Source organism: Protopterus annectens, chromosome 14.part0 (genome assembly GCF_019279795.1).
Source record: "Protopterus annectens isolate FY-2018-M chromosome 14.part0, PAN1.0, whole genome shotgun sequence".
NCBI lineage: Eukaryota > Metazoa > Chordata > Ceratodontiformes > Protopteridae > Protopterus > Protopterus annectens.
The window spans coordinates 125,530,083-125,554,551 of NC_056748.1; the positions used below are offsets into that span (position 1 = coordinate 125,530,083).

The 24,469-nt window shown below is 40.3% G+C and overlaps 1 protein-coding gene across 3 annotated transcripts in view; it reads left to right on the plus strand.

Annotated features, from left to right (window-relative positions):
- LOC122788887 (nebulin related anchoring protein) overlaps nt 1-24,469 on the plus strand; it is a 503,978-nt gene that overhangs the window by 303,221 nt on the left and 176,288 nt on the right. For 2 of the 3 annotated variants that reach the window (XM_044055831.1, XM_044055830.1), the window contains 3 exons: nt 3,508-3,615; nt 7,385-7,696; nt 16,435-16,539. In XM_044055831.1, coding sequence (XP_043911766.1) covers nt 3,508-3,615; nt 7,385-7,696; nt 16,435-16,539 — 525 coding nt within the window. The remainder of the gene's footprint in view (nt 1-3,507; nt 3,616-7,384; nt 7,697-16,434; nt 16,540-24,469) is intronic. The other variant, XM_044055833.1, reaches the window with a different exon arrangement.

Consider the following 24,469-nt stretch of genomic DNA (forward strand, 5'->3'; position numbering starts at 1 on the left):
ATCGAACCCTAAAGTCCAAAAGTTGAAAATAGCGAAGCCACAGCACATCAACTTTTTCCCAGGGAAAAAATCCGTGGGACATTTTCGGGGCTTTGCTATTTCCTCCATTGTGGTGCAATCTCGGAGTTGGTATATTTAAGTGGGGGGGGGGGGGTTGGTCATGGAACAGCGATTTTTTTTTTTCCCTAGGAAAAAAATCTCTGTTCTGTGTTTTCGGTTTTGTTGGGTTTCGGACTTTAGGGTTCCATATTACAGTGATCGACGATTTGTAAGTTCGACGTTTTGATATAGACCCATATATATATATATATATATATATATATATATATATATATATATATATATATATATATATATATATATATATGGTCTATATCAGCATATCGAATGCTGAAAACACCGAATGCAATTTAATCAAACTGAAATGTTTGAAATCTCAAAACAGCAAACTGACTGAACATCGATTTCTTTCCCAGGAAAAGAAATCGGTGTTCCATGCAAAAAAAAAAAAAATTTTCAATACTTTAAACACTGAGCCCCCCACAACCCCCTTACTTAAATATACCAACTCCGAGACTGCATCACAGTGGAGGAAATAGCAAACTCCAATGACGGCCCACTGATTTCTTTCCCTGGGAAAGAAATTGATGTTCCGTCAGTTCGCTCTTCTGAGATTTCAAACATTTCAGTTCGATTAAATTAAATTTGGCATTTTCAACATTCAAAATGCTGATAGGAACCCTATATATCTTGGCAGTTTCAGCCATTATGTTGAGTGAATATACCACAAGATGTCTCATCATGATCAAATGAATGAATGAAAATAAATTACAGAATGCAAGGCTTTGTACATCCCATACCTGTCAACTTTCCCCGATTTTGTTACATTGTTCTGCTTTCTCTCTCTTGTATAATATTTGATTTGCTGGTAAATCACTAATGATTAAAGTCAGTCAATAATGCCAGACATTAGAGTTGCATATTTTTTATTATTTAGGCAATATGTGTAGTGGACTGCCTATTGCACTCAAAAGCCATTAGTATGCTCTGTCTCTGCCTCTCTCTCATTTATGCTTTCTGTCATTCTCTCCATTACACTCATTCATAGTCACACATGCGCATGCAGGCACACACACAGATGTACATGGACACACACACACACACACACACACACACACACACACACACACACACACACACACACACACACACACACACACACATTTCCCATCTCTTCCTACTTATTAACAGTGCATAAAGCACTTTGGGGTAAAACAGTAAAATTAGGGTACACAAGAAGGTGCTGTTGTGTTTCTTACTTATTAGCAGTGCACAATGCCTTTGGAGCTAAACAATAATATTAGGATTCACAGGAGGGCATTGCTTTGTCGTGTGCCTATCGGTAGTGCACAAAGCAATTTAGGATTGAACAGTAATATTAGGGTGCCCAGAAGTAGCCCAGCTTTATCATTAGTGTGTACAACAGTATGATATTGTGTCTATTGCACATAAATAATTTTTAAGATTCTTAGGGAACAGTTCAGTAATCACACTTGGAGAGATGAAGTGGTGCACACCCTATTTATATGTAGGGCCACAGTGTATAATAGTATACACCCTACATATAAATAGTACACAAGGTTCTCAAGGAAACGTCCACCATTACTATTTGGGTAAACACTAGTGTAGCACCAAGTGCCTTTCATCTGCAAAGCATATACCAGTGTAGCACCAAGTGCCTTACAACTGTATAGTGTACACCAGTGTGATGCCAAGTGCCTGACACCTATATAGTGTACACCATTGTGACACCATGTGCCTTACACCTGTATAGTGTACACCATTGTGACACCATGTGCCTTACACCTGTATAGTGTACACCAGTGTGACACCATGTGCCTTACACCTGTATAGTGTACACCATTGTGACACCATGTGCCTTATACCTGTATAGTGTACACCATGTGCCTGACACCTATATAGTGTACACCATTGTGACACCATGTGCCTTACACCTGTATAGTGTACACCATTGTGACACCATGTGCCTTACACCTATATAGTGTACACCATTGTGACACCATGTGCCTTACACCTATATAGTGTACACCATTGTGACACCATGTGCCTTACACCTGTATAGTGTACACCATTGTGACACCATGTACCTTACACCTGTATAGTGTACACCATTGTGACACCATGTGCCTTACATTTGTATAGTGTACTCAGTAGTGTGCACTGTGATGATGACAGAAGCTAAGTTAAATGAAGCAATAAGCAGTGCAATTCAAAGGTTTTCCTCAGTCTTTTTTTTTTTTTTTTTGCTCACTGCCTGCCCCTCTGTACAGAGCTGTAACAGTATGTAGACAATATTGATGCCAGTGGCAAGTTTATTAACTGATGTTGGTCAGATATGAATTGCCTGAATCTAACGTGATCAGACATGGTATGTGGTCTAACTTGGATTCATTCACAGAATGCAGATCTAAGCAAACATCATGTAAGAGCACAGAGAAAACATTTAGGAGACATAGAACAGAGAGATGGTAGGCTTATAAGGACCTCAGGGCCAATAGTCTAGTAACTTCCTATGATCCTTTGATCCTGTATGGACTGCATGTTGAGAGCTGCTGCTAAACAGAAATGTTTCACTGTAACATGGAGCGACCTTGAAGAATCACATGGTCGAATGTTGAAAGACTGATCATAAATGATCAAAACACAACTCATCTAAAATAAACAAAAACAAAATAAACAGGGCTAGCTCCCCTTCAACCCCACAAACCAGCAAACTCCAAGATTATATACTACATAGGGGAAGGTCAAAATTCCCATTCCCCATGCTACCATGATCTAGCAAACAGAAAAGCCAGCAACATGTGCCCAGTTAATTTTTGATATACTGTACCAGTGCTGTTTCAGTTCAATAAAATTAACTTTTGGCTATACAAAGTGTACTCATATAAATATATACAAGAGATCTGAATTTATAGTTATAAATATACAGTATGTGTACACTTACACTTGCTTCAATACATAGCTACATATGCACCTCTATACATCTTTATACATTTATATTGGTGATTTTTGTGTGTGTGTGTGTGTGTGTGTGTGTGTGTGTGTGTGTGTGTGTGTGTGTGTACGTGCGTGTGCGTGTGCGTGCGTGTGTGCGTGTGTGTGTGTGTGTGTGTGAGTGTGTGTGTGTGTGTGTGTGTGTGCTGGCAACAAGTATAAATTGCAGTGCAATGTAAACCTGCTATGCACTGCTGTAAGGTATACGTTATGAAGTGTAGTATAACACACAACTAAAATAGTTAATGCTGAGTGTGACATTCGGGCAGTCATATACTACATTCTTGTTTTATTATTTGTTAAATAGATAGTCCATAGGTAGTAAGAAGATGTATCTGTTCACAGAACAGTTATATTCCATCAAATGGGAAATTAAGTGAACTGGAAATTTGGTTTATTAAAATGTTGATTATTTCCTAAATGTTTCCATAGAAAATGTATAAGAGCAGCTGGGAAAAGCAAAAGGAGAAAGGATTTGAGCTACACCTAGATGCAATCCCCATCCTAACTGCCAAGTCGAAGCGGGATCTAGCAAGTGATGTAAGTACAGTAATATGGTAACAGTGGTGCAAGAGATGTTTTAATCAGTCATGTCACTAGTATGTTATCTTCAGGAACTTAAAAATACTGTATGCATACTGTGAAAACAACCATTATGGTATGCTCCGCTATGAATGTACTTTTCAACATCAGCAAACATATCCTTTCTGTACATTTATTGCCTCTGTGCTTAAGTGTGGCTTAGTGGTAGTATGTTTTGGTTATGGTTTTACAGATTTATTTTATAGACATATACCGAGCAAGAAGTCTGAAACTTTTCACAGGCAAGAAACATATATAGTAAAGATTTCCTACAAAGCACATTGATTAAAAAGCTGCAAGATAATGTAGCCATGTTTATCACTGATAGTAAAACTACCTGCTGATCATTCAGCCATCCTTTAATGGCACAGTGATTCCTACCCATCATGTTGTTTAGTATATGTCAAGAACAGACAGCAGTAAAGAGTCTCCACTAGATTCATTACTCTCAGCAGTTCCTCTCTTAATTTCCAAATTGCGTTACACATATCCCTTCCCCTTAACATGACCTGCATTAATGTGATCAAGCTACAGTTTCAGCTTCACTGAGAGCATTAATTATCCTAATTTTACAATGAATTCATCTGAAACTAGACAACTATATCCTCATCCAGTATTTCTGAGTGGAATATAAAATCTAAACAATCCTCATGTAAAATGTTGTATGAAGCTAGATAATCAAAGTAGTTGTAACTGTTGATACATCATTGCAGAACATTTAAAATAGCCATTTCTATGTGTATAAAGATATAAATCATGTGGGAATACATTTTCAGTCTTATCCTAAGGTATTGCTTTGTCTTTGAGGGCTGATTGGCACCAAGCACTAATGACCTCCACAGTATCAGCTAGGTGTCATTATCTGACAAGTTCTGTGAGATGGCTTCCCATGTATGGAGAAAGGCACCACCTAGAGTCCTCAGATATTATTACATTGCCCTTTTCAAAAATCAATCCATATTTTTTTTCTATTTGTCTTTTTTCATTCTGCTAGCAAATGTAAGTGAGGCATATTTATGACAGCCCTAAATTTATGCATAGCTTTGTGTTTTGTAGTAAAATCATAGAATATGGTACATGATTTTCCATGTAGTAAAGCACTGAAATGTCATTGCCGAAAATGTATTTATCATGCCCATACCTCTCAACCTGGAAACATCAAAAATCTGGACAAGGCCCATGCAAAATAGGTACAAATCTGTACACTGATTAACATAAAAAATCTGCATACATAATTATGTAACCCCGCCCACTCCAATGGAAGTGTGGGATGCCAACTTTCAAATGCAAACTGAAGAACAGACAACCAAAATATGGCACCAGAGTCCCCCTGCAGCCATTCCAATGTCCCATTACCTGGCTATTTCACCCCATTTACCAAAAACACTAATGTGTGCATGCATGCTGGTTTACTTCTACAATGATTATTATTTGGATTTTATTTTTACATTTTATAGCACAATGCACAAACACTAATAGATATCTGCTAAACAAAGCAACACTGTCTCACAATGAAAATAGACTTGGCATTAAATGTTCTCTGCCCTTGAAACTCATTCATTGAAACAGCATTGAAACCCACACCACGTCAAAGAAAATATATCTGGCCAGTGGTAGATAAAGATTATCTTTGAGCTGTTTTCAAATCATAGACCCCTTGCACACAAAACAAGAAACATACATGTGTTCTTTTATGCACCTTCATGACTTTAAATTATATTTCTTGTATAATACAGCACACTTGTTAGACTTAAGTTAGAGTGCATTTTAAATTTATTGCTTGAACATTTTTCCAGTAGGCAATTAAACAAAATACATGAACCAATAATGACAAAACTGCCCAATTCAGAATATTTCCACCATAATATCTACTTCCACACACACACACACACACAATATATATATATATATATATATATATATATATATATATATATATATATATATATATATATATATAGTGTAAGCCAAATCTTAACATTTTTGCAATCATAGAATGATGTCTGCAATGTGAAACTCATTAAAAACCACAGTGCTGATTGCCGCTGCTTAAGAGGTTGATGGAATTTGCGACCTCTGCCTCTGACTCTGACCTACCTTTTCATGCTTAAGTCACTCTGAATCATTAAAAGAATCATGTCATTTTCATTAAAGCCTGTGCTGCATTGCTCTGTATCTTATATTGATTCTCTGGGTTTTTAATTCTAGTCTGGCATACACTGCAGTTTGACTTCTGAGGGAAGATGTTATTTGTTTGCTTGATAATTAAAAAGAATTGAACCAATCATACTTAGAAGGGTTTACTGTTAGTATTAATGTAAAGAACGATTGTTAATGTAGAGTATAATGTGTTACAATATTTGAAAATATAGAGGTAAGAAAGGGTAGTTGTCGTTTTGTTACAGTTTTCTCAAATGTATAAACTGTACTACCAGTAAAAGCATAAAGATAAATAGAATACAACATAGTCAAATACTACTCAGGGGACAGACATAAAGAGCCATCTGTTTCATAAACAGATAAACATGCTGCTAACTGCAAACAGCTTTCCATCTCCAAAGTGAAATCTATATATCTTTAAAGTTTGCCCAATGTCATCTGAAACAAGAAAATATCTTAACCTCTGCAAGCACCAGTCCCATTACTGGAGTGGCACCAATTAAAAAAAAATCTAACATTAAAAGTTTATTAGAAACAAACACAAACGAACAGAGCTGAGTGTCACCAATTCCAAAAAAGTAACATTAAAAGTTTTGATTCACGTCACTCATCTGTTACAAAGATAGCAATAAAAAGTAGAAATTAATGCAAATTAATGGAGCTGCAGTGCTACCAATTCTAAAAAAAAATTTAACAAAGCTAATTGTTTCTTTCAAATTCATATAGAAATTCTACTTCAGAACAAAGAAACAGTTTCTAACACTTAGTAAAAGGTAAGCGATCAGCTTCCAAACATGATCATTTTTTTTTCAGCAAGTCTAGTTCCTGTTCTTTGCTTCCTGTTTATTGCTCAGCCAATGAACTTCTGTCATCCATTTTTTCACCATTCAAGTTCCACTCAAACATGCCTATGGGAAAATGACTTCCAGATATGATTAAGAGCTTCCCTGTACCTACCTGCGCCATCAAATATCCTGCCATGAAAACCCCATTTATTCTTTTTGAATTTAGTATCACTTTCCCTGCATATTGAAAACTATTTTCTTTTAAGTTGCAACAGATCATTTCAATGTGTCAGCTGTAGGAGCTTTGCAGGTAGAAAATCACAACATTATAGGAACCTTTCTATTTTTCATTACGAGTGTCTAAGTCAGAGAAAAAGCTGCTCAATGTATTTTGGAAATATAGCATTCTCCTGTTCTCTTATCATTAAAGAAAGGGTAAAATGCAAATACTGTTCACGTATAACAAAACAAAACAAAAAATGCTTGCATTTAGCCAAATAATGGTGAACTCAGTGATAATTATAATAACTAGGAGGAAGTGCTGGAACCAGGGCTTGACTTTTGAATGAATCTCTTTTTTCACCCGTGTTTATAGTCAGTCTTCTGAACAACATTTCATGCATTCACTGTGAAAAGGCCTCACTTTGTCAGGAGGCATATGATTTGGAAATGCCAGCTTTTTCGTTTAGAAATAAGTTAAATAAATGAATAATTTGTGTCATATATTGCATGTCAGCTTTACTGCTTTCTGTAATCCATTTCTTGAAACCCTGTTTTTGCAGATAAAATACAGAGAAGAGTATGAGAAGACAAAGGGCAAGTGGACTGGAGTAAAAGGGGTGTCAGAGGATACACAGATGGCACATTCGTTACAAGTTTCCAAATTACAGAGTGACCTGGCATACAAAAAGGGATTTGAGGATGCAAAGACCAAATACCATGTCTCTATGGACATGGTAGACCTAGTTCATGCCAGAAAGGCTCAAAGTTTGGCCACTGATAAGGGATACAAGACACTGCTACATCAGTATACTGCCTTACCAACAGACATGAAAGTGGAATGGGCAAAGAAGGCTTACAACCTGCAAAGTGATGTATGTTTTCACTGTGCGTTTATTTCTTTGTATCTGTTCCTTCTAGATGCTAATCTAATTCAAGGCAGAACAGAATTTTATGGCTTGTCCTAATAGTGCTATATAATCCAGTTTATTTATCTGTAGTACAATAGCTGGTACCAACAGGTAACATTAAGACTAACTCATAGAAAGTTGTATTCTTATAAGCAGTGGCTATTAAGTTAAGGAATGTAAAATGTATGCCTGTTAGAGAAAAGGGGAGCTAATAATAATAATAATAATAATAATAATAATAATAATAATAATAATAATAATAATAATAATAATAATAATGAGGGAGTAGCTAGCAGGAAATTAATGAATTTTATCTAGGTGACATTTGTTGTTAAAAAGATAGTATACTATTATATTAGTGTATAGAGAATCTTTGGGAGTTAATTTGTTTTTCAGGTCAACTACAATTCAGTAAACCACAATAAAACAATATGTCACCTAAAACATTTTTACTGAAATATTACATATTGAAGGATCTTATTCGGCTAGCTAAATACAGGACCATAGGCAGATAAAGCCCTGTCTATGGCACAGGTGTCCCAAGTTTGATTAGTGGCTCATGTTGCTGTTTTAGCTGGTTTGAGAGGATGGGAGTCAGTGGTCATTGCTGGCTATCCTATCCAGAGAGGAAATAAGAGGTTCTGGCTCACCATGCAGATGACACCTAGTAGAACACTATTATTTTACACCCAGCAAAGTCCGTGCCTAATGAGCATGTGCTGTCTGAAAATATTGATGTGCATTTTCCCTTGGGTGACAGCAGTAGCGTGAGCTGTAGTGGGGGGAGGAGTACTCCCAGGGGTGAGAGGGTAGGTCACCTCACAGGACCAGCAAACTGGCCCACTACATACAACCTTACTCTCTCTATGAAACAGAAGGACAATAGGGATTCATAGGCAAAAACAAATGGGCTATAAGGCTCTCACCTAGATCAGGAATACTCAGCTCCATTATTCTTAGAATGAATGGTCTGACTAGGTGCAGGTATTTGAGTTATCAGCAAGGCCCTGCAATAAGACAACAACCTAAAGGGTACAGGAACTAAATAAACAACTCCATAGCACTGTGGGATAGGCTATATTTTGATAAATTCCCTAGTACTAAATGTTATCCACAAACCATTGTTCCACCAAATTGAAAGTCATTCAATATGCTCCCATAATACCATTGTTTTGTGATTGGTCTGGCTATTTCTGCAGTTTTCTTATGGCTTATGCTACCAAGCATGAATAACTGCTATGTATGACTGTTGTTACTAGAAACTGTGAACAGTAACCAGTAAATATTGCATGTATAGATTATGTCAAAGGTACTATTAGCTTAAGAGGTATTTCTTTAAATCTCATGCTACCAGCATCTATCTGTATGTGATGGGCTATGGTCTCAGAGTCTGCATGACTGACCATCAGATAAATATGTAATGGGAGATTGCCCTTAATAACATATTGTAAATGTACACTAATAATTTGGGACATGGCCAACACCTACAATATCACAGTAAGCTTTACACTGTACAGCTATAGAACAGAGTTATAATCATTGGTTTCCCAGGATTTCACCCATTTAAATCTGACCCAGTGCCTTCTACTGCAATCTTACCTACAGTAGCTTAGACTTAAGCAAACTGTTTCACACACACACACACACACACACACACACACACACACACACACACACACACACACACACACGCATACACACACACTCGGCTTCCCGTCTCTTCATTTCTAGTTTGACAATCCTTTTCTGTGTTCTCAGTACATGCTGCTGCCAGACAAATAGACGAATTATAGCACCAAGGTCTCAATTACTATACACTCTCTCAATGAGCAAAGCACTACATTAAAGTACTGTAGATTACAGTGAAACATTCTGTCATCAGAAAGGGCAGATGCCCATAGTCACATCATTGTTGTAAGAGTACCCTTATAAACCTAATAATTAAGACCCAAGCCATAGGCTTGTAAAACTAAATACATAACAACAAATCAGGTAAAAGCATAGACAAGCCCATTTAATTATAGAAACACTAACTGATTACAGTGAGAAGAATTAAAGAAAATATCCTAAAGAGGTAGATGGGAATGTAGTAAATTTACCTGCACTCAGTCTGCTATAGCACTGACTAGATTCAGACCTGCTGAATCTAGTTCTGTTTGTTAAATTGAGCACTAAACTGGGCAATATTTTGTTGGAGAGGACCCACTGCACCCTTGTGGCAGGAGAGTGCAGGTAAGATGCATCTGATTGAAGGCTGCTGGCACAGGGCTCAGTTTTGAACTTTTTATTGGTTAAATTGTTTAATTCAGTTTGCTTACTGTTTTAACACAGCTCCACAGAATTAGGTAACCAGTCACTGCTCTGCTTTATTCATCTGTGCCATCCAAGGAATCTGTTGCATTCTGCTAACCATAAGTACAATTTTATACTGTATATTGCACTTATAAACTGTATTTTTGGTATATTGCTGATTTTTAAAGCTGTTCTTGCTGATCTGTTGCACTATTTGTCTGCTGTAGCATAGACTATATTCAGACCTGCTAAATCTAGTTCTATTGAACACTAAACCAGGCTATCTTTTGTTGGAGATGCCCTCCCCCTTGCACCCTTGTGGCAGAAGAGTGCAGTTAGGCCTCATCTGATTGAATGTTGCTGACACAGGGCTCAGTTTTGAGCTTTTTTATTGGTTAAATTGTTTAATATGGGCAGCCAGTGGTGCAGCAGTTAACACTGTTCCTCACAGCAAGAGGTTCTCTGGTTTGATTCTTGGCTGGGATGCTTTCTGTGCAAATTCCGCATGTCCTCCCTGTGTTTGCATGGGTTTCCTCCAGGTATTCCAGTTTCATCCCACATTCCAAAGACATTTCTTCCCAGGCCTGTCCTAAAAATAGACTCTGTCCTAGTTAGACTTTCCCAGTCAACAAATGTTAAATAAATAAATAGATAAATAATTCAGTTTGCTGACTGTTACTACTTAAACCCCGCATTTGCATGGGTTTGCACTTGTTTTAACACAACTCCACAGAGTTAGGTGACCAGCCACTGCTCTGCTGTATTCATCTGTGGATGCATAGTGCACTTCTGTGCACCATTGTGCACTATCACACAGTGGGGGTAACTATTGGTGATTATAGACTACACCTTCTACACAAACCATGCACTCAACACATAAACCATCATACATGGAGGGACTCATCACAAATTACCTAAACACCAGAGACCTTGCAAACACAGACATGCTACACCTAATACAGCACTTACAGCACTCAATACACACAAAAACACAAGCACCAGCATCTCACCAAATAAGCCCCTAAGGCAAAAGACATCTAAGCCAAATTTTGTACTCGTCGGTTACTCCATTGTGAAAAATACATATGTCCCACTCACCAGGCTGGACAAGGAGAAGGTTACGGTCAGCTGTCTCTCAGGTGACAGGATCCGGCAGATCTCACACGCACTCAAGTCTTTCAACAAGTACCGTCATGACTCTGTCACAGTTCAGGTTGGTGTGAATGACTTGAGACATACCTCACTGGACTATATAAAGAGAGACATGATTGAGCTCTATGAATATGTGTACCAGGCAGGTATGTCCCTAGCCTTGAGCAGCATTCTACCCTCACCTAGGATGATACCACAATATAAACAAAAAATAATTGACTTCAACAATTGGCTTAGTTTCTGATGTCATTTTAAGGAGATCCAGTTCCTGTCAGCCTGGGATGACATGGTTGACAGACCCCGATGCTTTGCCAGAGATGGTCTTCACCTGCTACCTCCAGGCTTTTGGTTAATGGCTAAGGCAGTTGCATCCCCCATAGTGCCTTTTTAGGCACGGTCTCATGAACAAAATTTACAACATGAAAATATCACTCACAAATAAATTAAAGGTTATGCTGCTAAACACTAGGAGTTTAAATCAAAAACTGCACTCTCTGGAAGCACTCCTCCCCTTGGATGATATTGATGTCTGTGCAGTCACAGAAACTTGTTTCAGGGCCGCAGAGAACACCCCAGCCTTGCAAGGCTAAAATGCCTTCCACACTTTCAGACTGCAAAATGAATATGTATGAACCAAAGGAGGAGGGGTATCTATCTTCTTCAAAGATAAATACACCTCTAGACTGGTTAGACAGGAAAACTACATGGAGTTACTCCAAGATCAAATAACTGTGAGTACGACCCCCCCCCCTCCCTTCAAGACATCATTAGATATAGACCTCCTTCAATGAACCAAGATTCCCACTCTGCTTATTTGGACCTACTTGAGTCAACCAAATTACAACCAAACACTCTAGTCATGGGGAATTGTAACTATCCCACCATTGACTGAGAAACTTATGTGAGTACCAACATGCTCGCACAAAGGTTACTGGACTTTGTTAACACTAATGCCCTGGAACAAATAGTATGCATCCCCACAACAGGCTAAAATATTCTTGACCTTGCCCTCACCAACATGGGTGACCATTGCGCCACCACAAGTTTAAGGCCCTCACTGGTTAAATCTGATGACAAATCAGTCACATTTAAAGTAGCTATAACACCTGAACCCCTCTTAGGTGAAATCAGGCTGAAGAATTTTACCAAAGTTAATTACACCCTCCTAAGTGATGGCATAAATAATTTCCAAGCTCCTGTTCCCACAGATGACATTGCCAACTATACTAATGTATACAGAAAAGCCCTGTACAAACACATACACAAATGTATTGACACAGCTATACCTGATAAAACAAAACAAGATCCTTCAGAAAAATCAAGCCTCCTTGGTGGACATCTAGCATTAATAAGTTATACAAAAAAGAAGAAGAAGTTGCTGTCTAAGAATAAACAAGTGAGGTCCTAGCACTGGAAGAACACCCTCCTCTGCTTCAACAAACAAATAAGACAATTTGTAAAATCCTCTAAGGGCAACTTCAAAAAAATGTTAGCAACTATAGCTAAGGATAACCATAAAGCATTGTTCAGCTGTGTCCGTAACCCAAAAGATAGGACCCAGACCTGTGCTGAATAAGCTGCAGATGGCATCACACACACTGATCCTACAGAAATAGCTAACCTATTAGTCAACAGGTTTGGTGAAAATTTCACTTCCCTGTCCCCTGCAATCATTCCACAAAGTATTCCCTCTGTACTTCCCACACCTTGCATCTCCAAAGACCAAGTCATTAATGCTCTCTCCAAGGCCAAACACACATCTTCTATGGGATTACATGGCATCCCAGTTTGCATTTTAAATGGTCAAAAACATGAGTTAGCAACTTCATTAGGTATTCTGTTCAACCACAGCCTGAGTACTGGTTTTGTCCCTGCTGAATGGAAAACAGACACCGTCATCCCCTTCATAAAGGGGGTACAGCAACAAACCCTGGGAACTGCAGACCCATAAGGTTAACCAGCCTTATCTGTAAGGCCATGGAGAAAATCATGATGGACCTTATAAATAAGGCTATAAGGTGATCTCCAAACCCTTGATCCAACACAGTTTGATTTTGTCAAAGGTAGGTCATGCCTATTAAACCTGGTGCCAGAGCCATAGATGAAGGTAAATCTGTGCATACAGCCTACCTTGACTTAGCCAAAGCCTTCGACACAATCTGACATTCGGGCATCATTGACAAACTCTCCCAGTTGAATATCAACCCTTATGTCATCAGGTTTGTTGCTAACTGGCTCACCGACACATCACACTCAGTCAAAGTTGGGGACTTTACCTCTACCAGCAGACCTGTCACCAGTGGGGCTCCACGGGGGTTAGTGCTGGGCCCCCTATTGTTTGGAATATACTTCTCAGAAGTTCAGGACAACACAGAGAGACTGTGGATGAGTAAGTTTGCTGACAAATGCAAATTAGGTACAATCACTGAATCCCCAAACAATATCAATATATTCAAGGACTTACATAAACCAATGATTGGTACCAACGCCATGGACTCAAACTCAGTGCTACAAAATTCATTATCACCCCCTTCAGTAAAAATGATATCCCTGCAGACTATCATATAAATAATACCCTAAGTAACAACTCAGTAGTGAGAGACTTGGGAATGCAAGTTGACTGTTGCCTAAAATTTGACTTCAATGTGTCTGCTGTGGTAAGGAAGGCATTCTACATTGCACACCTCATTAGCAAAGGCATTGCCTCAAGAGCAAAAGAGGTCATAACACCCCTGCAATTGACCTTCATCAGGCTCATAATTGAGTACAATGCTCTGTTTGATATGTACCTTACTAGGCACCTGTAGCAACTTGAGAGATCTCAGAGATTTCTAACCAAGAAAATTCAGGGTCTCCAGCACATGTCATACATTGACAGACTGAAGTCACTGTCACTGTACTCAGCAGCATACAGACTAGAGGAGATTTGTGCCTGGCCTACACAGCAATCTTGGATCCAAACCTAATAGAAATGCTGCGCATCAGCAAATCAAATGGAACAAGGGTCATCCGCTCCAGGGACCTTAACCTGGCCTGCAAAATAAATAGGACCTGCTGGAGAAACAGATACATCTCACAGAGGTTGCCACTTCTCTGGAATAGGCTATCAATTCACAGTAAATAAAGCTCCTCTATTACCCTGTTTAAACATAGCTGCATGACTGGATGGGAAACTGTAAATTCCTGCCAGGGATTACACCTATGACCTTCCTAGATATGCGCAGTCATTGCTAACTAAGATCTTGAGTTTAGGCAAGATACTTTATATTGGGTACACAAAGCTAGGCTTATAAAGACCTTTGGGTCAATAGCCCAGTAACCACCTATGAACTGCATTTATGTAGTTATATTCCTGCAACTTTCTAGAGGATACTGTACCCTAATTTATTTTTAATTACTTAAAACATTCAATAGTTGCACATGACACACAGACATAGTAATGAAGGCCTGGAACTCCTTACCTGTATCCAGTGGGTCAACCATACCTCTCAACTGTACACATTTTGCAGACTGTCCAGATTTTTGCCTCATATTTTTGGTTCATTTCTTATATGATTGTGGTTTTCTAGCAAATCATTGGCAAATCACTCAGGGTTTAAGTCAGAAGATAATGACAGACATTTGAGTTTCAGACTTCATTCCCTTCAGAAAATCTATGCTAATGCAAAACTGGTATTCTATCAACTTTCCAAGATTTTAAGAACAATATTTAAAAAAGTGTCCCTATTTTTGGGCCTTTGTCCCCCCATTATTTATGGCTTTGTCCAGATTTCTTGCTCTAAGATGATGAGAGGTATGGTGAGTACCCTCCCTCCCATCCTTCAAAACCATTCTGAAAGAATTCCTAACTAAAAGTTGACTCTGTACTTGCTCAGCACCAGGTTGAACTATATCCCTAAATGTGAACAAGTACCTGTTCATACCTTACACCTCATTACATTTCCTTTTTCACTCACTTCCTTACTTCTATCAGTTCTCTGTCCTGGCTTTCTCTCTAAACGTACTATATGTCTGCTTTTCTCTCACTTCATATTGCAGTTCCTGTTTGTATTATACTAACTTACCTTTAATTACTCTATAAACTGGCTAAAACTTCATAGCTGTCATCACCATCATATAACTTGTATCTGTTCCTAACCAATGTTTTCATATTATGTCTAATTTTGTACATTTTTTAAACTGTAGATATGTTTTGTATTATTTTTGAAGATTGTAAAATTATTGTTCTCAAAATGTTTCATAATACTTTGGACATTTCTCCCAGGGCTTCCACTGACAATGAGCTGCTATTCAGTTGGACTTTCCTGATAATAAATGTCAATAAATAAATAAATAAATCCGATGTACTTTTTCCATATGCTTTTCCCTCCATGCTTGCTGACCCTCAAGCCTCCCCTGCCAGTACAGCCCATTCCTTTCCTTATACTGGGTATCTCCCAGAGGAAAAAAGAGCTTAATGGAAGAGTCATCATTTAAGTAGCTGTTGAAGTGATTTGTGTCCTTACCTGCATTCCTGTAATCAAGGTATTTGCTATGGCTCTGACGTTCCCTTGGTGGTTGATGTGAGCACCACCATCACCATGGTAGCATCTTATGCCCTCTCCTACATGTACATACTTCCATATGTCTATGCAGCTGATGTGTACAAATGTATAACCTTTTCAATTATCAGGTGCTTTAGGAGAAAAGTTTCAAGAAAAACGTAGTATGATTTAGAACTTAGAAGGAATGTGGAGCATAAGTGGTTACATGTGAGAGCAGATGTGCTGTACCAAAATATTTATAAGATGTGATACCAATACAGTAAAATGTTAAAATAGTAGGGGTTTTACATTTCTGCAAACCAAAATTCATAAAATTGTTTTTGTTGACTTCTTTAGGGTTAAATTTCTGCAACCTTGTTTTTTCCAAAGCAACCACTGCATGTCTAAAATCTCTGCTGTCTTTAAAATACATAGCATTTCCCTTGGCTGCAGTGGTTATATATGTGGGTTAAAACTTTGTTCCAAAACTTAAGTTTCTATTGCAAATATGCTCTTGCACAGTGTCATAATTGTGACTCAACAAAACTTTCTAGATCCAAATTTTACAATACTAAGAACACAGCTCATCTGTTTCTGTGTATTAGTGATCCTGTAGTCAGTGTTGTATTCTGACTGATGTAAATGATTTTTTAAATAATGAGGTCTATATTTGGTTTATCAAGCTGACAGATATAAATGACGACACAGAACACTATCCTGTTATTTCTGTTGTAGAAACTGTACAGATCAGATCTGAACTGGATGAAAGGAGTTGGATGGGTAACTGCTGGTTCCTTAAACGCAGAACAAGCCAAAAAAGCAGGAGAATATTTCAGTGAAGTAAGTCAGCTCTTTTTTTTATATTATATAGTGTGATGATATGTGCTATTGTTTTAAATGTGTATAATTAGAAATGTAACGACAATGCAAGTTGCCAGATGAAACCATCAAACACTATCCAACACCTAAAAGAAAGACACATGACTTTTATATTAGATAAGCACATTTTGTTTTTCTTTTAAACTATATATTTGTTTAAAAAATCTATTTATTTTGCATATTTACATATTCGTGTTCTGATTTTTATGTCTTAGGCACCCTAAGTGCATTTGAAGGAAACGTCTGTATGCCACCAGAGACACTCTTATGTGCAGTTGGATGGACCATTTAGTTAGAAAACTCCTGACTACAATCAACTCTTCTTTCTTTCCTTCTTTCTTTCCTTCTTTCTTTTTTTCATAGGTTCATAGGGTTATAGGGTCATAGGTTGGTACTAGGCTATCGGATCTTGGGCCTATACAAGCCTAGCCATAACAATACCCTGGCTATTTCTTCCCAGAATATTTACTTCCCTGGACCCCTGTCTAGCAGGGTGACTGACATGATCCCCTGGGGTGAATTTCCTATTTAAGTGTAGCATGTCCAATAGCTCTGGGTTTGACATGGCCTTGTATGTTAAGCACAGATCGCCTCTGAGTAGGTGATATGCAACAGAGTATAGCTGGAGTTTTTTTATATGATCAGCATAGGGCATCTGCTTTAGGCCTGTGATTCTTTTAGTGAGGTATTTCTGTGGCCTTTCCGGTTGTTGCAGATGTCTTGTGAGGTACATACCAAACGGGACGCTGCACTCTACAATAGGTCTAATGAGGGATGAGTACAGTGGGACAATGACCTCCTTTTTTCTAGATGAAAAGCCCTTAGTGATAAGGTGCGCCACATAGAAGGATTTCCTGACTGTTGCGGCTATGTCGTTATCGAAGGTGAGACCACTGTCCACCTTTGTCCTTAAGTCCTTTATCACACTTTCGGTGTTTAGTGTACTGCCACTTATGTGGTAATTCATGGGTACATGTTTTTTCCCAAAGGGGATAACTTGACATTTCTTGGCATTGAGCTTGAGCCCAAATTTTTTTTTTTTTTTTTACCATGGGGTAAGGGATGCTTAGCATCAGAGCTTTTGGAGTCGTCCATCTCTGACCTTGGACCCCTGTACATCCTATTGCTGCATGCTTGACATCACATATTGGGGGCACCCTTGAACCCCATAACTCCAGATAAAGTGAGTCTTTCATCTGTAAGAGTTAAAGATGCTACTATGCTTGGGGAGGGGTGTGCAGTTGATGTGAATGAGTTATCACACTGCATCTGGCTGGTTACATATAGTGTTCTGAGGACACTGTAGCCCAAACATTCCCTCAGTGTTCAGAGTTACAGCTCATATTGGAATGTACAGTCTTGTGTCAGAATGGGACATGCCCTGCCTCCATAGAACTATGACCATTTAATGGTGTACCCACTGCTCAAGCTTGCTTCTGTCTCTAGCCACAATTCTGGTCTTCCACTAGGCATCATGATTTCTGAGGTATGCCTGCACATGATCCTACATCCTCCCTCCTCAAAGACAGAGGTGAGTGGTCTTACACCTCATCAAAAAAGGCATCTCCCCCATATTGTTGGCTCCTGCACTGCAAAGATCAGTGGTTTAACTCAGGCTGATAGTCAGGGCTTCATCCCACTAGATTACAGACCCATCACTTTTATTTACCTGCTTCCATCCTTCCTTCCTTCTTTCTTGGAAAATTGCTGGGATCTGAAGGTCCATTTTTATCCATGACCTTTTATGATAAATGCATTACCAAACAGGAATTTATTAGTTTACTAGATGGCACAGTGGTGCAGCGGTTTGTGCTGTCACCTTACAGCAAGAGGTTGCCCGGTTCGATTCTCGGCTGGGGTGCCTTCTGTGTGGAGTCTGCATGTCTTCCCTGTGTTTGTGTGGGTTTTCTCTGGGTATTCTGGTTTCCTCACACATTCCAAAAACATGTGTTTGGAGTGTTTCTCCCTGGGCTTCTGCTGAAAATTGGCTTGTTCCAAGTCAGACTTTCCTTGTATACAAATGCAAAAATAAATAAATTAGGGAACAATGACAATATTGGATTAAAGAACATAACAGAGCAAGGAACAATGCAAAAGTTAGTACAAAAATCAAAAATATACAAGCCATTGTGACTGTAAGAGCTTTTTTCTTATACTTTATGTTTGATTTCTTTTAGTGTGTTATTTTGTACTTTTCAACCATTATAGCTTTATACCACGGAGTGGAGCCATTTATACAAGGGACAGCATTCTTAAGCAGATGTTCAATGATCTAACAGTGGTGACCACTCACTGATGTCACAGAGCATTATAATATTAAAATATGTCAAAAAGTGAATCACGTTCTGAAGGCCATCCTGAATCCTTGATGTGTAAACTGGCAGACTATAATAAAGTTAACAGATAACCAGTTTAAGGTGCCCTTTGATTAGGCTTACCACAAAGATAAGAACATAAATTGGCACATGTTTAGAAACAAGCAAGAACATAAAAGCACTAGATGTCCTTCTATTCCAGTGTTGCAGTATTCTACATGTGGGTTTACCCTTCTTCCTTTCATGTCCGTCTGTCCAGTATTCCAAAGTTTTTCAGTCCCTCAGGGTGCGTCGGGCATCTGACATAGCAGCAGGTATGTGGGCCATAAAAGTGAAGTCTGCATGCACCAGTCCTCAGAACTTTTCAGCTGTCAGTCATATGCCAGGTATTCCTGCTACTCGCTGACGTTGGATTAGAAATAATTAGATAAGTACCCCGTTGGGGAACCTTTCAGTCCTTCCTTTTTCTAGATGTAGTTTGTTCATGTCATCCGGAAGGGGCAAGTGTAAGTCTGGCCGGCAGATTCCCCACAAAGACACACACGATCAGTGCCTTTTTTGTTTGGGTAAAGACCACGACCACGAGAACTGCCCTATTTGTCAGGTGTTCATTCCTACGACCTTATGTCGCCGCTTGCATACTCTAAACCATTACCTAGAGAACCAGCAGTTAAAGGAACTTACATTAGGATGGAAGGCATTTCCAATGCCCTGACAGAATTGCCTATGAAGAGGGCCAAATCCATGCAGCCTACGTCTTCTGCTGCACCTCTACTGCCCGTGCTTCAGCCTGTGGCCAACATCTGACTGGCAGAGGAATCGGCTTCCACCAGTCAGGATAAAGCGGGTACCTACGAGGAAGCCACACAACCTGAGCAGATGGCACGTCCATAGAAGAATTAATGGCATCTGCCTCAGATGCCGGGGGGAGCCTGCACTCTCTGTGGGCCTGTCAGATTCTGTCAAACACATCCATTCCTCTGTCTTGAGGCCTTCTCCTAACCGGATGCCAGCTAGGCCTTTTAAGAAGAAACAAAAGACCAAACATCTCTCTCCTCCACCTGAAAGCACACCCAATTGGAAAACCTTCAGCCAAAGCCTTTTCAAAGCCTTCATGGCCCTATGCCCTACCTCGGTAGGAAGCCCTAGCATAGTCCCTCCACTCTTAAGTCCTAGGCCTCAAACCTGGGATACTGTAAGGAGAGATGAAGAGGAACTTTTTGACTCCTCCTCAGAGGACTCCCTCTCCTACACCTCACAGATCACCTCTCCCCTGGGATATGGCTCTCCAGAAGAAGAGTCCCATTGACCCTGACTCCCCAGTTGAGGATTTAACCTTCAGGGAAACAATCTGCAAAATGAAAGACTACTTTAAGTTGGAATTCACTGACATGACTGAGGTGCAGAAGAGGTTCTATGACTTCATACAGATGGACTCTTCCAGTCCTTCTGCTGTCCCTCCTATTCTGCTGGTATTTCTGGATGCCTTTTCTTCAACATCGCTTAACCCTGATTCACAACCTCCTGCCCCAGGGAGGGCTGACATATTGTACAAAGTTCCAAAATCAGAGAAATTTCTATTTAAGTGCCCTCCAACTGACACAGCCAATATTTCCATCTCCACTGATAGGGCTTCCAAACTTCTTCCTACTACAACCATTCATCCAGCTGACAAGGACAGCAAGAAACTGGAATGTTTGGGCAAGAAGATCTACACTTCTGCCACACTGTCTTTCAGGGCAACAATTTACCAGACTCACAAGGCCAAGTACTCCTTAGCCCTGCTGGACAAAGCTACCTTCTAGAAAACAGCCCCCTCTGGCTAGAGCTTCTCCAGCCCCCAGCCAGAGGCCTACTTTTCAAGATAGGGCAGGTAGTGTCTGATTACCTGTCAGCCTTACTACCAACCCTTCCTATCCGTCTACCCCTGTCTGCCCATCTCTCTCACTGTCTCCCTGTGTTGTCCCACACTACATCAGACTAATGGGTTCTTTCTTTCATCCAAAATGGTTAATTTATGACCTGGATCATCCCCCCTCAACACAAAAGGGCACTCCTCAGCCCCCCACCAGTTAGCTCATCTGCCTGCAACCTGTACTGCAAGCTCTGCTGACTCAAGGCACCACAGAACCAGTGCCTCTAGAAGCAAAAGGAAGAGGATTATTTTCCAGATTTTTTTCTGGTACCCAGAAAGGATGGACCATGGAGACTTATACTAGATCTCTCATGTCTCAACCTTTTCCTCAAAGTCCTTACCTTTAGGATGCTCACTCTCCCCAACCTCTTCCCCCTGCTCCTGCCCCAAGGGTTCATGGCAACCCTAGATATAAATGATGCTTATCTACATATCCCAATAAAGCCCACATTCAGGAAATACCTGAGGTTTTTGGGAGGCTCATCCTATTTTCAATTCTCTGCCTTGCCCTTTGGGCTTTCCACTGCACCCAGGGTATTCACAATATGTCTGGCTCCAGTCATCGTTTATCGCAGGACAAAGGTTATCCAAATATTCCCCTTCCCAGATGACCTGCTGATTCAGGCAAACAATCAGAAGACCCTCCTTCTTTACACTCAGCTTATTCTGTCCCTATTGCAATCGCTAGGATTTCAGATAAATTTTCCAAAATCTCACCTGGAGCCCATACAGGACATTGTCTTCCTGGGATGCAGGATGTGCACAGACCTCATGAAGGCCTTCCTGCCACCAGACAAGGTGGAATCCTTGACAGGCCACCTACGTTGTGACCCCCAAGCACCAGAACTGACAGCAAGGCAGTACCTGAAACTTCTGGGTTACATGGCAGCCACTATACCCATGCTCCCCCTAGCAAGCCTGCACATGAGAAAGCTACAATGGTATCTTCGGTCAGTCTGGACCCAACATTCTCATCCCCTGGAATTCAGGGTCTCACTTCTACCTTGTTTGAAACAAGAAATTCAGTGGTGGCTGGTACAAGTAGCCAACATCAAAGGCCTCCCTCTTCAACCACCCACACTCACCCAGATCATGCAGACAGATGCTTCAGATCTGGGCTGGGGAGCAACACTAGGCCAAAGGCAGGTGCAGGATTTGTGGCCAAACACACACACAAACTAGAGCACATCAATGTCAGAGAGAGATGAGGGCAATCCTCCTTGATCTACAAGCCTTCTTACCTTACCTCTAGCAAAGCCCTCTCAAGATTTTCACGGACAGTACCACTGTCCTGTGGTATCTCAACAAACAGGGAGGGACCAAATCCTACCTCCTCTGCAGATTAGCTCTGGTGGTGTGGGAGCTGGCCACCTCACAGGGGAATACCCTGAAGGCAGTTTACATCCCCTCCCTTCACAACTTCCAGGCAGATTATCTCAGCAGAACCATCACAAACAACCATGAATGGATGCTTCACAGAGATGTCTTCCTGGATGTGGTCCACTGGTGGGGTACACGTCAAATAGACCTGTTTGCCTCCTCCATCAACAAGCACCTTCCTGGCTTCTGCACCAGGACACCAGACCCCAAGGCACTGGCAACAGATGCCCTCTCAATTTCTTGGAAGGGGAACCTTCTGTATGCTTTCCCCCTCTTCCCATTGATTCAAAAGCTGCTACCGAAAATTCAGCAGGACAGACCAAAAATCTTGCTGGTAACTCCCTACTGGCCAAGACAGCACTGGTCCCCCCTTCTCCTTCATTTGTCCAAGGGCAATAACCACAAGTTATCCCCCTCAGTGCCCCTCCTCACACAGCACAAGAGATCACAGATACACCCATAGTGGCAGTCTCTGTACCTCACTCTGTGGTTGATTGGATTCTGATCTCCTTCAGACACCTGTACAATGAGGACATGTTCAATGTCTTGCAGGAGGCCAGGAAACCTAACACAAGAAAATCTTAGCTCTCAAGTGGAAAAGGTTTTCCATATGGTGTCACAAAAGACAGTTGGACCTACTGGCAAGCGACATCCCTCTAACCCTGTCTTACCTGTATGAACTATTGCAGACAGGTCTGGCCTACTCTTCTATAAAAGCACACTTTTCTGCAATCTCTGCCTGTCTCCCTCTGGATCCACCCCTGAAATCCAGACTTCCTACCAAACTCTTCCTCAAAGGGGTACTTCACCTAAGACCCCCCCAGGAAATCATCCCCTCCTCCCTGGGATCTAACTATGCACTGGAAAAACTCACCCTAGCTCCTTTTGAGCCAGCAGACAAAGCCTCCGTAAAACTTTGCACATAGAAAACTGTTTTATTGGTGGTTCTGACCTCAGCCAGGAGGATCTCGGAAGCTCTGGTGGCAAACCCACCATTCCTAGTCTTCTACCTTGACAGGGTTACTCTCAGAACTTACCCATACTTCATGCCCAAGGTGGTGAATGACCTATTTTTGAACCAGGCCATACACTGCCCACCTTTTTCCCCAACCTACAGGGGGAAAGTGAGACAGTACTCAAGTCCCTAGATGTCCACATACAGCTTAGGTTTTATCTCTATAAAACCAAGTCCATTAGAAAATCTGACCAACTGTTTGTCTCCTTCCACCCCAGAACCCTGGTGAAAGCAGTGACCAAACACATGATTTTTGGTCTGGATCTCTAAGGCCTTTTCCTTCTGCTATCTATACCATGGTAAAACATTGCAGGATAATATTAAATCCCACTCCACCAGAGCTATGGCTTCTTCAGGAGCCTTCTTTAAGGGGCTAGACACCAACTCAATCCTTGAAGCAGTTACTTGGTCCTCAGTGCACACTTTCACCAAACATTACAAGCTGGATCATATCTCTAGGGCCAGGGTGGGGTATGCCAGGGCTACCCTTCACTGATTCCTGAAAACTTCAACCAGACCACCACCCCATTCACAGTGGGCTTTGGCACTCACCCACATGTAGAATACTACAATGTTGGAATAGAAGGACATAGAAAAGTTGTGTAAAATCTTACCATAAACATAGATGTCCTATTCTTCCATGTTGCAGTATTCCTTCCTACCTTCCTTCCCCTCTTGTCAGGTTTCACTTGCTCTTTTGGGTGGCACTGGATGGGATATGTCCTTCTAGGCATGGCTCTGACTGGGGCCTTCTGTTCTGAGGGCTGGTGCGTGCAGACGTCACTTTTATGGTTCATGTACCTGCTGCCACGTCAGACGCCCAACGCACCCTGAGGGACTGAAAAACTTTGGAATACTGGCCGGACGTACGCAAAAGGATGAAGGGTAAACCCACATGTAGAATACTGCAACATAGAAGAGAAGGACATCTATGGTTATGGTAAGATTTTACACAACTTTTCTTTCTGCTGACACATCTGTGGCTTTGATAAACATATCCTAAAATAATGACTCCCTTCCCTTATCTATTTTATACTACACTGTTTCATTTTAAGCAGCTACATAAAATTACTTTCTTACATTTTATAAAATGTTCTGTCGTCACTCAGGTAGAGTCTGAACCAATTATGATTTTGATTGTTTCTGAATTTTGACAACCCCACCCTAGTTTCTACTTTTGAAGTGACTGTTTAGGTGTTATGTAGCTTAAGTTATCATAATTCACAAAGTAGGATTCTTTTGCTAAGAGGCTATAATATCGAGAAG